Consider the following 15289-nt stretch of genomic DNA (forward strand, 5'->3'; position numbering starts at 1 on the left):
GTGCTAATATAGAATAGTTACTGTACCACAGTGCTAATATAGAATAATCAGTTACTGTACCACGGTGCCAATATCGAATAATTAGTTACTGTACCACAGTGCTAATATAGAATAATTAGTTACTGTACCACAGTATTAATATAGAATAATCAGTTACTGTTCCACAGTGCTAATATAGAATAATTAGTTACTGTTCCACAGTGCTAATATAGAATTAGTTACTGTACCACAGTATTAATATAGAATAATTAGTTACTGTACCACAGTGTGCTAATATAGAATAATCAGTTACTGTTCCACAGTGCTAATATTGAATAATTAGTTACTGTACCATAGTATTAATATAGAATAATTAGTTACTGTACCACAGTGCTAATATCGAATAATTAGTTACTGTACCACAGTGTGCTAATATCAAATAATTAGTTACTGTACCACAGTGCTAATATAGAATAATTAGTTACTGTACCACAGTGCTAATATCGAATAATTAGTTACTGTACCACAGTGTGCTAATATAGAATAGTTACTGTACCACAGTGCTAATATAGAATAATCAGTTACTGTACCACGGTGCCAATATCGAATAATTAGTTACTGTACCACAGTGCTAATATAGAATAATTAGTTACTGTACTAGTGTGCTAATATAGAATAATTAGTTACCGTGCCACAGTATTAATGTAGAATAATTAGTTACTGTACCACAGTGTGCTATCGAATAATTAGTTACTGTACCACAGTGCTAATATCGAATAATTAGTTACTGTACCACAGTGTGCTAATATAGAATAATTAGTTACTGTACCACAGTGCTAATATAGAATAATTAGTTACTGTTCCACAGTGTGCTAATATAGAATAATTAGTTACTGTACCACAGTATTAATATAGAATAATTAGTTACTGTACCACAGTGCTAATATAAAATAATTAGTTACTGTACCACAGTATTAATATAGAATAATCAGTTACTGTTCCACAGTGCTAATATAGAATAATCAGTTACTGTTCCACAGTGCTAATATAGAATTAGTTACTGTACCACAGTACTAATATAGAATAATTAGTTACTGTACCACAGTGCTAATATAGAATAATTAGTTACTGTACCACAGTGTGCTAATATCGAATAATCAGCTACTGTTCCACAGTGCTAATATAGAATAATTAGTTACTGTACCACAGTGCTAATATAGAATAATTAGTTACTGTACCACAGTGTGCTAATATAGAATAGTTACTGTACCACAGTGCTAATATAGAATAATCAGTTACTGTACCACGGTGCCAATATCGAATAATTAGTTACTGTACCACAGTGCTAATATAGAATAATTAGTTACTGTACTAGTGTGCTAATATAGAATAATTAGTTACCGTGCCACAGTATTAATATAGAATAATTAGTTACTGTACCACAGTGCTAATATAGAATAATTAGTTACTGTGCCACAGTATTAATATAGAATAATTAGTTACTGTACCACAGTGTGCTATCGAATAATTAGTTACTGTACCACAGTGCTAATATCGAATCATTAGTTACTGTACCACAGTGCTAATATCGAATAATTAGTTACTGTACCACAGTGTGCTAATATAGAATAATTAGTTACTGTACCACAGTGTGCTAATATTGAATAATCAGTTACTGTACCACAGTGCTAATATAGAATAATTAGTTACTGTACCACAGTGCTAATAGAGAATAATTAGTTACTGTACCACAGTGCTAATATAGAATAATCAGTTACTGTACCACAGTATTAATATAGAATAATCAGTTACTGTTCCACAGTGCTAATATAGAATAATTAGTTACTGTTCCACAGTGCTAATATAGAATAATTAGTTACTGTACCACAGTGTGCTAATATAGAATAATTAGTTACTGTACCACAGTGCTAATATAGAATAATTAGTTACTGTACCAGTGTGCTAATATAGAATAATCAGTTACTGTACCACGGTGCTAATATCAAATATTTAGTTACTGTTCCACAGTGCTAATATAGAATAATTAGTTACTGTACCACAGTGTGCTAATATAGAATAATTAGTTACTGTACCAGTGTGCTAATATAGAATAATCAGTTACTGTACCACAGTGCTAATATAGAATAATTAGTTACTGTTCCACAGTGCTAATATAGAATTAGTTACTGTACCACAGTATTAATATAGAATAATTAGTTACTGTACCACAGTGTGCTAATATAGAATAATCAGTTACTGTTCCACAGTGCTAATATTGAATAATTAGTTACTGTACCATGGTATTAATATAGAATAATTAGTTACTGTACCACAGTGCTAATAGAGAATAATTAGTTACTGTACCACAGTGCTAATATAGAATAATCAGTACTGTACCACAGTGCTAATATAGAATAATCAGTTACTGTTCCACAGTGCTAATATAGAATAATTAGTTACTGCACCACAGTATTAATATAGAATAATTAATTACTGTACCACAGTGCTAATATAGAATAATTAGTTACTGTACCACAGTGTGCTAATATCGAATAATTAGTTACTGTACCACAGTGCTAATATAGAATAATTACTGTACCACAGTATTAATATAGAATAATTAGTTACTGTTCCACAGTGCTAATATAGAATAATTAGTTACTGTACCACAGTGCTAATATAGAATAATTAGTTACTGTACCACAGTGCTAATATAAAATATTTAGTTACTGTACCACAGTGCTAATATCAAATAATTAGTTACTGTACCACAGTACTAATATAGAATAATTAGTTACTGTACCAGTGTGCTAATATAGAATAATTAGTTACTGTACCACAGTGCTAATATAGAATAATTAGTTACTGTACCAGTGCTAATATTGAATAATTAGTTACTGTACCACAGTGCTAATATCGAATAATTAGTTACTGTACCACAGTGTGCTAATATAGAATAATTAGTTACTGTACCAGTGTGCTAATATAGAATAATCAGTTACTGTACCACGGTGCTAATATCAAATATTTAGTTACTGTTCCACAGTGCTAATATAGAATAATTAGTTACTGTACCACAGTGTGCTAATATAGAATAATCAGTTACTGCACCACGGTGCTAATATAGAATAATTAGTTACTGTACCACAGTACTAATATAGAATAATTAGTTACTGTACCACAGTGCTAATATAGAATAATTAGTTACTGTACCACATTACTAATATAGAATAATTAGTTACTGTACCACAGTGCTAATATAGAATAATTAGTTACTGTACCACAGTACTAATATAGAATAATTAGTTACCGTACCACAGTGTGCTAATATAGAATAATTAGTTACTGTACCACAGTGCTAATATCAAATATTTAGTAACTGTACCACAGTGCTAATATAGAATAATTATTTACTGTACCACAGTGCTAATATTGAATAATTAGTTACTGTACCACAGTACTAATATAGAATAATTAGTTACTGTACCACAGTGCTAATATCGAATAATTAGTTACTGTACCACAGTGTGCTAATATAGAATAATTAGTTACTGTACCACAGTACTAATATAGAATAATTAGTTACTGTAGCACAGTGCTAATATAGAATAATTAGTTACTGTACCACAGTGTGCTAATATCGAATAATTAGTTACTGTACCACAGTGCTAATATAGAATAATTAGTTACTGTACCACAGTGCTAATATCGAATAATTAGTTACTGTACCACAGTGTGCTAATATAGAATAATTAGTTACTGTACCACAGTGCTAATATAGAATAATTAGTTAATGTACCACAGTGCTAATATAGAATAATCAGTTACTGTACCACGGTGCCAATATCGAATAATTAGTTACTGTACCACAGTGCTAATATAGAATAATTAGTTACTGTACTAGTGTGCTAATATAGAATAATTAGTTACTGTGCCACAGTATTAATATAGAATAATTAGTTACTGTACCACAGTGTGCTATCGAATAATTAGTTACTGTACCACAGTGCTAATATCGAAAAATTAGTTACTGTACCACAGTGTGCTAATATAGAATAATTAGTTACTGTACCACAGTGCTAATATAGAATAATTAGTTACTGTACCAGTGTGCTAATATCGAATAATTAGTTACTGTACCACAGTGCTAATATAAAATATTTAGTTACTGTATCACAGTGTGCTAATATCGAATAATCAGTTACTGTACCACAGTGCTAATATAGATTAATTACTGTACCACAGTGCTAATAGAGAATAATTAGTTACTGTACCACAGTGCTAATATAGAATAATCAGTTACTGTACCACGGTGCTAATATAGAATAGTTACTGTACCACAGTATTAATATAGAATAATCAGTTACTGTTCCACAGTGCTAATATAGAATAATTAGTTACTGTTCCACAGTGCTAATATAGAATAATTAGTTACTGTACCACAGTGTGCTAATATAGAATAATTAGTTACTGTACCATAATGCTAATATAGAATAATTAGTTACTGTACCAGTGTGCTAATATAGAATAATCAGTTACTGTACCACGGTGCTAATATCAAATATTTAGTTACTGTTCCACAGTGCTAATATAGAATAATTAGTTACTGTACCACAGTGTGCTAATATAGAATAATTAGTTACTGTTCCACAGTGCTAATATAGATTAATCAGTTACTGTACCACAGTGCTAATATAGAATAATTAGTTACTGTTCCACAGTGCTAATATAGAATAATTAGTTACTGTTCCACAGTGTGCTAATATAGAATAATTAGTTACTGTACCACAGTATTAATATAGAATAATTAGTTACTGTACCACAGTGCTAATATAGAATAATTAGTTACTGTACCACAGTATTAATATAGAATAATCAGTTACTGTTCCACAGTGCTAATATAGAATAATTAGTTACTGTTCCACAGTGCTAATATAGAATTAGTTACTGTACCACAGTACTAATATAGAATAATTAGTTACTATTCCACAGTGCTAATATAGAATTAGTTACTGTACCACAGTACTAATATAGAATAATTAGTTACTGTACCACAGTGTGCTAATATAGAATAATCAGTTACTGTTCCACAGTGCTAATATAGAATAATTAGTTACTGTTCCACAGTGCTAATATAGAATTAGTTACTGTACCACAGTGCTAATATAGAATAATTAGTTACTGTACCACAGTATTAATATAGAATAATCAGCTACTGTTCCACAGTGCTAATATAGAATAATTAGTTACTATTCCACAGTGTTAATATAGAATTAGTTACTGTACCACAGTACTAATATAGAATAATTAGTTACTGTACCACAGTGCTAATATAGAATAATTAGTTACTGTACCACAGTGCTAATATCGAATAATTAGTTACTGTACCACAGTGTGCTAATATAGAATAATTAGTTACTGTACCACAGTGCTAATATAGAATAATTAGTTACTGTACCACAGTGCTAATATAGAATAATCAGTTACTGTACCACGGTGCCAATATCGAATAATTAGTTACTGTACCACAGTGCTAATATAGAATAATTAGTTACTGTACCACAGTGCTAATATAGAATAATTAGTTACTGTACCACAGTGTGCTATCGAATAATTAGTTACTGTACCACAGTGCTAATATCGAATCATTAGTTACTGTACCACAGTGCTAATATCGAATAATTAGTTACTGTACCACAGTGTGCTAATATAGAATAATTAGTTACTGTACCACAGTGCTAATATAGAATAATTAGTTACTGTACCAGTGCGCTAATATTGAATAATTAGTTACTGTACCACAGTGCTAATATAGAATATTTAGTTACTGTACCACAGTGCTAATATCGAATAATTAGTTACTGTACCACAGTACTATTATAAAATATTTAGTTACTGTACCACAGTGTGCTAATATTGAATAATCAGTTACTGTACCACAGTGCTAATATAGAATAATTAGTTACTGTACCACAGTGCTAATAGAGAATAATTAGTTACTGTACCACAGTGCTAATATAGAATAATCAGTTACTGTACCACAGTATTAATATAGAATAATCAGTTACTGTTCCACAGTGCTAATATAGAATAATTAGTTACTGTTCCAGTGTGCTAATATAGAATAATTAGTTACTGTACCACAGTGCTAATATAGAATAATTAGTTACTGTACCACAGTGTGCTAATATAGAATAATTAGTTACTGTACCACAGTGCTAATATAGAATAATTAGTTACTGTACCACAGTGCTAATATAAAATATTTAGTTACTGTTCCACAGTGCTAATATAGAATAATTAGTTACTGTACCACAGTGTGCTAATATAGAATAATTAGTTACTGTACCAGTGTGCTAATATAGAATAATCAGTTACTGTACCACAGTGCTAATATAGAATAATTAGTTACTGTACCACAGTGCTAATATAGAATAATTAGATACTGTTCCACAGTGCTAATATAGAATAGTTACTGTACCACAGTATTAATATAGAATAATTAGTTACTGTACCACAGTGCTAATATAGAATAATCAGTTACTGTACCACGGTGCTAATATAGAATAATTAGTTACTGTACCACAGTATTAATATAGAATAATTAGTTACTGTACCACAGTGCTAATATAGAATAATTAGTTACTGTACCACAGTATTAATATAGAATAATCAGTTACTGTTCCACAGTGCTAATATAGAATAATTAGTTACTGTTCCACAGTGCTAATATAGAATTAGTTACTGTACCACAGTATTAATATAGAATAATTAGTTACTGTACCACAGTGTGCTAATATAGAATAATCAGTTACTGTTCCACAGTGCTAATATTGAATAATTAGTTACTGTACCATAGTATTAATATAGAATAATTAGTTACTGTACCACAGTGCTAATATCGAATAATTAGTTACTGTACCACAGTGTGCTAATATCGAATAATTAGTTACTGTACCACAGTGCTAATATAGAATAATTAGTTACTGTACCACAGTGTGCTAATATAGAATAGTTACTGTACCACAGTGCTAATATAGAATAATCAGTTACTGTACCACGGTGCCAATATCGAATAATTAGTTACTGTACCACAGTGCTAATATAGAATAATTAGTTACTGTACTAGTGTGCTAATATAGAATAATTAGTTACCGTGCCACAGTATTAATATAGAATAATTAGTTACTGTACCACAGTGTGCTATCGAATAATTAGTTACTGTACCACAGTGCTAATATCGAATAATTAGTTACTGTACCACAGTGTGCTAATATAGAATAATTAGTTACTGTACCACAGTGCTAATATAGAATAATTAGTTACTGTACCAGTGTGCTAATATAGAATAATTAGTTACTGTACCACAGTGCTAATATAGAATAATCAGTTACTGTACCACAGTGCTAATATAGAATAATTAGTTACTGTTCCACAGTGCTAATATAGAATAATTAGTTACTGTTCCACAGTGTGCTAATATAGAATAATTAGTTACTGTACCACAGTATTAATATAGAATAATTAGTTACTGTACCACAGTGCTAATATAGAATAATTAGTTACTGTATCACAGTATTAATATAGAATAATCAGTTACTGTTCCACAGTGCTAATATAGAATAATTAGTTACTGTTCCACAGTGTGCTAATATAGAATTAGTTACTGTACCACAGTACTAATATAGAATAATTAGTTACTGTACCACAGTGCTAATATAGAATAATTAGTTACTGTACCACAGTATTAATATAGAATAATCAGCTACTGTTCCACAGTGCTAATATAGAATAATTAGTTACTGTTCCACAGTGCTAATATAGAATTAGTTACTGTACCACAGTACTAATATAGAATAATTAGTTACTGTACCACAGTGTGCTAATATAGAATAATCAGTTACTGTTCCACAGTGCTAATATTGAATAATTAGTTACTGTACCACAGTATTAATATAGAATAATTAGTTACTGTACCACAGCGCTAATATAGAATAATTAGTTACTGTACCACAGTGTGCTAATATCGAATAATTAGTTACTGTACCACAGTGCTAATATAGAATAATTAGTTACTGTACCACAGTGCTAATATCGAATAATTAGTTACTGTACCACAGTGTGCTAATATAGAATAATTAGTTACTGTACCACAGTGCTAATATAGAATAATTAGTTACTGTACCACAGTGCTAATATAGAATAATCAGTTACTGTACCACGGTGCCAATATCGAATAATTAGTTACTGTACCACAGTGTGCTAATATAGAATAATTAGTTACTGTACCACAGTGCTAATATAGAATAATTAGTTACTGTACCAGTGCGCTAATATCGAATAATTAGTTACTGTACCACAGTGCTAATATAGAATATTTAGTTACTGTACCACAGTGCTAATATAAAATATTTAGTTACTGTACCACAGTGTGCTAATATTGAATAATCAGTTACTGTACCACAGTGCTAATAGAGAATAATTAGTTACTGTACCACAGTGCGAATATAGAATAATCAGTTACTGTACCACAGTATTAATATAGAATAATCAGTTACTGTTCCACAGTGCTAATATAGAATAATTAGTTACTGTACCACAGTGTGCTAATATAGAATAATTAGTTACTGTACCACAGTGTGCTAATATAGAATAATTAGTTACTGTACCACGGTGCTAATATCAAATATTTAGTTACTGTTCCACAGTGCTAATATAGAATAATTAGTTACTGTACCACAGTGTGCTAATATAGAATAATTAGTTACTGTACCAGTGTGCTAATATAGAATAATTAGTTACTGTTCCACAGTGCTAATATAGAATAATTAGTTACTGTTCCACAGTGCTAATATAGAATTAGTTACTGTACCACAGTATTAATATAGAATAATTAGTTACTGTACCACAGTGTGCTAATATAGAATAATCAGTTACTGTTCCACAGTGCTAATATTGAATAATTAGTTACTGTACCATAGTATTAATATAGAATAATTAGTTACTGTACCACAGTGCTAATATCGAATAATTAGTTACTGTACCACAGTGTGCTAATATCGAATAATTAGTTACTGTACCACAGTGCTAATATAGAATAATTAGTTACTGTACCACAGTGCTAATATCGAATAATTAGTTACTGTACCACAGTGTGCTAATATAGAATATTTAGTTACTGTACCACAGTGCTAATATAGAATAATTAGTTACTGTACCACGGTGCCAATATCGAATAATTAGTTACTGTACCACAGTGCTAATATAGAATAATTAGTTACTGTACTAGTGTGCTAATATAGAATAATTAGTTACCGTGCCACAGTATTAATATAGAATAATTAGTTACTGTACCAGTGTGCTAATATCGAATAATTAGTTACTGTACCACAGTGCTAATATAGAATAATCAGTTACTGTACCACAGTGCTAATATAGAATAATTAGTTACTGTACCACAGTGTGCTAATATAGAATAATTAGTTACTGTACCGCAGTGCTAATATAGAATATTTAGTTACTGTACCACAGTGTGCTAATATAGTATAATTAGTTACTGTACCACAGAGCCATAAAAAAACATGGTGTCATTTGTTTAAACAAAAAATGGAACTAAAATAACCTCTTGCATATTGCACTGTATTTTTTTCTGTACAAACATCAGTTTAAGAGCGTTTATTCAGATTTAGTAGAAAAAGAAGTCCATATCCAACTGTAGCCACTACTCTCAGTCAATGTAAACATACCTTTATTTGTGGCATTTTCATTAACTATATTTTGCTGAATGGAATTCAGATCATTCTGGATTTTCATAAAGATCTTCTCCACACATTGAGCTTCCTTACATTTCTTCCAGAATGTCTTTGCTTGTCCTGTAGCTGTTCAAACATAATTGGGAATGAACGTTAACTGCACAGTAAATGCCATATTCAAGCAGTTCAGGCTTCCTGCAAAGTACCCTTTTACCTAGACTCTTAATTCCTACATATGTGATTTGTTCCTAACACTAAGACATGTGTATCGGATAGTGGAAGTAGGAAAAGGCAGGAAAAGGTTATGAACGAGAGAGAAGTCGGAAGCTGAAGTTGAGACAACGATCAACTAACAAAGAACAAGTGTTTTTGTGTGTTCTGCCCAGTGTCCAACTCTTGAACAACTTATACAAAGTTAAGAGTTGCTGAAAAGAAACCTACCAGTTTTAGTTTCTCTAGTTCCATTTGAAATCAGAGGAGATAGGCCAAGGATCTTATTAGATTTAGACTATAGGGCAAGGTAGCTCAGTGGTTATGGCACTGAACCAGCAACTTAAAGGTCACCAGGGAAGGCTAGATAAACACCTGAAGGAGAAAGGAGTAGAAGATTATGCTGATTAGAGTTTGATGAAGAGGGGTGGGAGAAGGCTTGTGTAAAGCATAAACACAGGCATAGACTAGATGGGCCGAGTGGTCTGTTTTTAGTGTTGTAAATTCTATGTAATTCTATGCAGTTCAAATCCCAATACAATTGTGAAAATGAATTCAATAAAGCTGGTAAATTTGTGGGCCGGCAGCAAAAATGACCATTCCAGATTGTAATTAAAAACCACACTTGTTTACTCAGGGAAGGAAAGCTGCCACCTCTACCCAGTCAGGGCTACATGTGACTCGAGGCCCACATTATGTCATTGACTCTTAACACCCTCAGGGCAACTAGGAACGCCAGTGTCGCACACACCCCAAAATTAAATAAAAGCCACATTCAAGAATTAACCAAAAGAGTGGATTAGGAGGGCTGGTTGCTGTTGGTTCTTAATAATTACCAATTTTGCGCACCTTAGTTTCAGAAAGACCAAGACTTTGCCACATCCAATGGTTTCTTAAATGATTTCAGGGTTTTCACCTCCACTAGATTATCTGGAAGTCTATTCCATGCACTGATCACTTTTTTTGAAGAAGAGGAGAATTTCCAGTTATCAGTCCTAAATGCCACAATCAGAGACGTTGTCATATCGCAAACATTTAGTGAGTTACAGTGAGTTACATGTATGAGATGAAAACCTCACATCTATCAAATTTCACTGGTAGGCAACATTATCTGAATAATCACAGCTAACACTTGTCATCAGACAAGGATGTGACAGCACACTGATATGGGGTTAATAATACAGAAGCTGGCAAAAGGGTATTCAGAAACCAGAACACCATATTGAGAGTTGCTGATCATGATAATAGTGAGGATCTTTACAATACTTGGAGGAAACTCTTTCTACAGCACCACTTCTTTCCTATAGGTTTATCAGCATAATTAGCACCAGGCAGTTTAAAAAGAGCAGGAACTGGAGCCAGAGCCAGAGCCAGAGCCAGAGCGGGCAGTTTAAATAGAGCAGGAGTCGGAGCGGGAAGTTTAAATAGAGCGGGAGTCGGAGCGGGCAGTTTAAATAGAGCGGGAGTCGGAGCGGGCAGTTTAAATAGAGCGGGAGTCAGAGCGGGCAGTTTAAATAGAGCGGGAGTCGGAGCGGGCAGTTTAAATAAAGCGGGAGTCGGAGCGGGCAGTTTAAATAGAGCGGGAGTCAGAGCGGGCAGTTTAAATAGAGCGGGAGTCAGAGCGGGCAGTTTAAATAGAGCGGGAGTCGGAGCGGGCAGTTTAAATAGAGCGGGAGTCGGAGCGCAGTTTAAATAGAGCGGGAGTCGGAGCGGGCAGTTTAAATAGAGCGGGAGTCGGAGCGGGAAGTTTAAATAGAGCGGGAGTCGGAGCGGGCAGTTTAAACAGAGCGGGAAGTTTATATAGAGCGGGAGTCGGAGCGGAAAGTTTAAATAGAGCGGGAGTCGGAGTGGGAAGTTTAAATAGAGCGGGAGTCGGAGCGGGCAGTTTATATAGAGCGGGAGTCGGAGCGGGCAGTTTAAATAGAGCGGGAATCAGAGCGGGCAGTTTAAATAGAGCGGGAGTCGGAGCGGGCAGTTTAAATAGAGCGGGAGTCGGAGCGGGCAGTTTAAATAGAGCGGGAGTCGGAGCGGGCAGTTTAAATAGAGCGGGAGTCGGAGCGGGCAGTTTAAATAGAGCGGGAGTCGGAGCGGGCAGTTTAAATAGAGCGGGAGTCGGAGCGGGCAGTTTAAATAGAGCGGGAGTCGGAGCGGGAAGTTTAAATAGAGCGGGAGTCGGAGCGGGCAGTTTAAACAGAGCGGGAAGTTTATATAGAGCGGGAGTCGGAGCGGAAAGTTTAAATAGAGCGGGAGTCAGAGCGGGAAGTTTAAATAGAGCGGGAGTCGGAGCGGAAAGTTTAAATAGAGCGGGAGTCGGAGCGGGCAGTTTAAATAGAGCGGGAGTCGGAGCGGGCAGTTTAAATAGAGCGGGAGTCGGAGCGGGAAGTTTAAATAGAGCGGGAGTCGGAGCGGGCAGTTTAAATAGAGCGGGAGTCGGAGCGGGCAGTTTAAATAGAGCGGGATTCGGAGCGAGCCGTTTAAATAGAGCGGGAGTCAGAGTGGGCAGTTTAAATAGAGCGGGAGTCGGAGCGGGCAGTTTAAATAGAGCGGGAGTCGGAGCGAGCCGTTTAAATAGAGCGGGAGTCAGAGTGGGCAGTTTAAAAAGAGCGGGAGCTAGAGCGGACAGTTTAAATAGAGCGGGAGTGGGATTGGGCAGTTTAATAGAGAGGGAGGCGGAGCGGGCAGTTTAAATAGAGCGGGAGTCAGAGTGGGCAGTTTAAATAGAGCGGGAGTGGGATTGGGCAGTTTAAATAGAGAGGGAGTCGGATTGGGCAGTTTAATAGAGAGGGAGGCGGAGCGGGCAGTTTAAATAGAGCGGGAGTGGGATTGGGCAGTTTAAATAGAGCGGGAGTGGGATTGGGCAGTTTAAATAGAGCGGGAGTGGGATTGGGCAGTTTAAATAGAGCAGGAGTCAGAGCGGGCAGTTTAAATAGAGCGTGAGTGGGATTGGGCAGTTTAATAGAGAGGGAGGCGGAGCGGGCAGTTTAAATAGAGCGGGAGTGGGAGCGGGCAGTTTAAATAGAGCGGGAGTCGGAGCGAGCAGTTTAAATAGAGCGGGAGTCGGAGCGGGAAGTTTAAATAGAGCGGGAGTTGGAGCGGGCAGTTTAAATAGAGCGGGAGTCGGAGCGAGCAGTTTAATAGAGAGGGAGTCGGAGCGGGAAGTTTAAATAGAGCGGGATTCGGAGCGAGCAGTTTAAATAGAGCGGGAGTCGGAGCGGGCAGTTTAAATAGAGCGGGAGTGGGATTGGGCAGTTTAATAGAGAGGGAGGCGGAGCGGGCAGTTTAAATAGAGCGGGAGTCAGAGTGGGCAGTTTAAATAGAGCGGGAGTGGGATTGGGCAGTTTAATAGAGAGGGAGGCGGAGCGGGCAGTTTAAATAGAGCGGGAGTGGGATTGGGCAGTTTAAATAGAGCGGGAGTGGGATTGGGCAGTTTAAATAGAGCGGGAGTCAGAGCGGGCAGTTTAAATAGAGCGTGAGTGGGATTGGGCAGTTTAAATAGAGCAGGAGTCAGAGCGGGCAGTTTAAATAGAGCGTGAGTGGGATTGGGCAGTTTAATAGAGAGGGAGGCGGAGCGGGCAGTTTAAATAGAGCGGGAGTGGGAGCGGGCAGTTTAAATAGAGCGGGAGTCGGAGCGAGCAGTTTAAATAGAGCGGGAGTCGGAGCGGGAAGTTTAAATAGAGAGGGAGTTGGAGCGGGCAGTTTAAATAGAGCGGGAGTCGGAGCGAGCAGTTTAATAGAGAGGGAGTCGGAGCGGGAAGTTTAAATAGAGCGGGATTCGGAGCGAGCAGTTTAAATAGAGCGGGAGTCGGAGCGGGCAGTTTAAATAGAGCGGGAGTCGGAGCGGGCAGTTTAAATAGAGCGGGATTCGGAGCGAGCAGTTTAAATAGAGCGGGAGTCGGAGCGGGCCGTTTAAATAGAGCGGGATTCGGAGCGAGCAGTTTAAATAGAGCGGGAGTAGGAGCGGGCAGTTTAAATAGAGCGGGATTCGGAGCGAGCAGTTTAAAAAGAGCGGGAGCTAGAGCGGGCAGTTTAAATAGAGCGGGAGTCGGAGTGGGCAGTTTAAAAAGAGCGGGAGCTAGAGCGGGCAGTTTAAATAGAGCGGGAGTCGGAGCGGGTAGTTTAAACGGAGTGGGAGTCGGAGCGGGTAGTTTAAATAGAGCGGGAGTCGGAGCGGGCAGTTTAAACGGAGTGGGAGTCGGAGCGGGCAGTTTAAATAGAGCGGGAGTCGGATTGGGCAGTTTAATAGAGAGGGAGGCGGAGCGGGCAGTTTAAATAGAGCGGGAGTGGGATTGGGCAGTTTAAATAGAGCGGGAGTGGGATTGGGCAGTTTAAATAGAGCGGGAGTGGGATTGGGCAGTTTAAATAGAGCAGGAGTCAGAGCGGGCAGTTTAAATAGAGCGTGAGTGGGATTGGGCAGTTTAATAGAGAGGGAGGCGGAGCGGGCAGTTTAAATAGAGCGGGAGTGGGAGCGGGCAGTTTAAATAGAGCGGGAGTCGGAGCGAGCAGTTTAAATAGAGCGGGAGTCGGAGCGGGAAGTTTAAATAGAGCGGGAGTTGGAGCGGGCAGTTTAAATAGAGCGGGAGTCGGAGCGAGCAGTTTAATAGAGAGGGAGTCGGAGCGGGAAGTTTAAATAGAGCGGGATTCGGAGCGAGCAGTTTAAATAGAGCGGGAGTCGGAGCGGGCAGTTTAAATAGAGCGGGAGTCGGAGCGGGCAGTTTAAATAGAGCGGGAGTCGGAGCGGGCAGTTTAAATAGAGCGGGATTCGGAGCGAGCAGTTTAAATAGAGCGGGAGTCGGAGCGGGCCGTTTAAATAGAGCGGGATTCGGAGCGAGCAGTTTAAATAGAGCGGGAGTAGGAGCGGGCAGTTTAAATAGAGCGGGAGTCGGAGCGAGCAGTTTAAATAGAGCGGGATTCGGAGCGAGCAGTTTAAAAAGAGCGGGAGCTAGAGCGGGCAGTTTAAATAGAGCGGGAGTCGGAGTGGGCAGTTTAAAAAGAGCGGGAGCTAGAGCGGGCAGTTTAAATAGAGCGGGAGTCGGAGCGGGTAGTTTAAACGGAGTGGGAGTCGGAGCGGGTAGTTTAAATAGAGCGGGAGTCGGAGCGGGCAGTTTAAACGGAGTGGGAGTCGGAGCGGGCAGTTTAAATAGAGCGGGAGTCGGAGCGGGCAGTTTAAATAGAGCGGGAGTCGGAGCGGGCAGTTTAAATAGAGCGGGAGTCGGAGCGGGAAGTTTAAATAGAGCGGGAGCCGGAGCGGGCAGTTTAAATAGAGCGGGAGTCGGAGCGGGCCATTTAAATAGAGCGGGAGTCGGAGCGGGAAGTTTAAATAGAGCGGGAGTCGGAGCGGGCAGTTTAAA

The 15289-nt window shown here is 37.3% G+C and overlaps 1 protein-coding gene across 1 annotated transcript in view; it reads right to left on the minus strand.

Moving 5' to 3' along the window:
- LOC139275581 (uncharacterized) overlaps nucleotides 1-15289 on the minus strand; it is a 276054-nt gene that overhangs the window by 16376 nt on the left and 244389 nt on the right. The window contains exon 38 of the mRNA XM_070892751.1: nucleotides 9726-9857. Within this exon, the coding sequence (XP_070748852.1) occupies nucleotides 9726-9857 (132 nt within the window). The remainder of the gene's footprint in view (nucleotides 1-9725; nucleotides 9858-15289) is intronic.

This window comes from Pristiophorus japonicus, chromosome 11 (genome assembly GCF_044704955.1).
Source record: "Pristiophorus japonicus isolate sPriJap1 chromosome 11, sPriJap1.hap1, whole genome shotgun sequence".
NCBI classification, from domain to species: Eukaryota; Metazoa; Chordata; class Chondrichthyes; family Pristiophoridae; genus Pristiophorus; species Pristiophorus japonicus.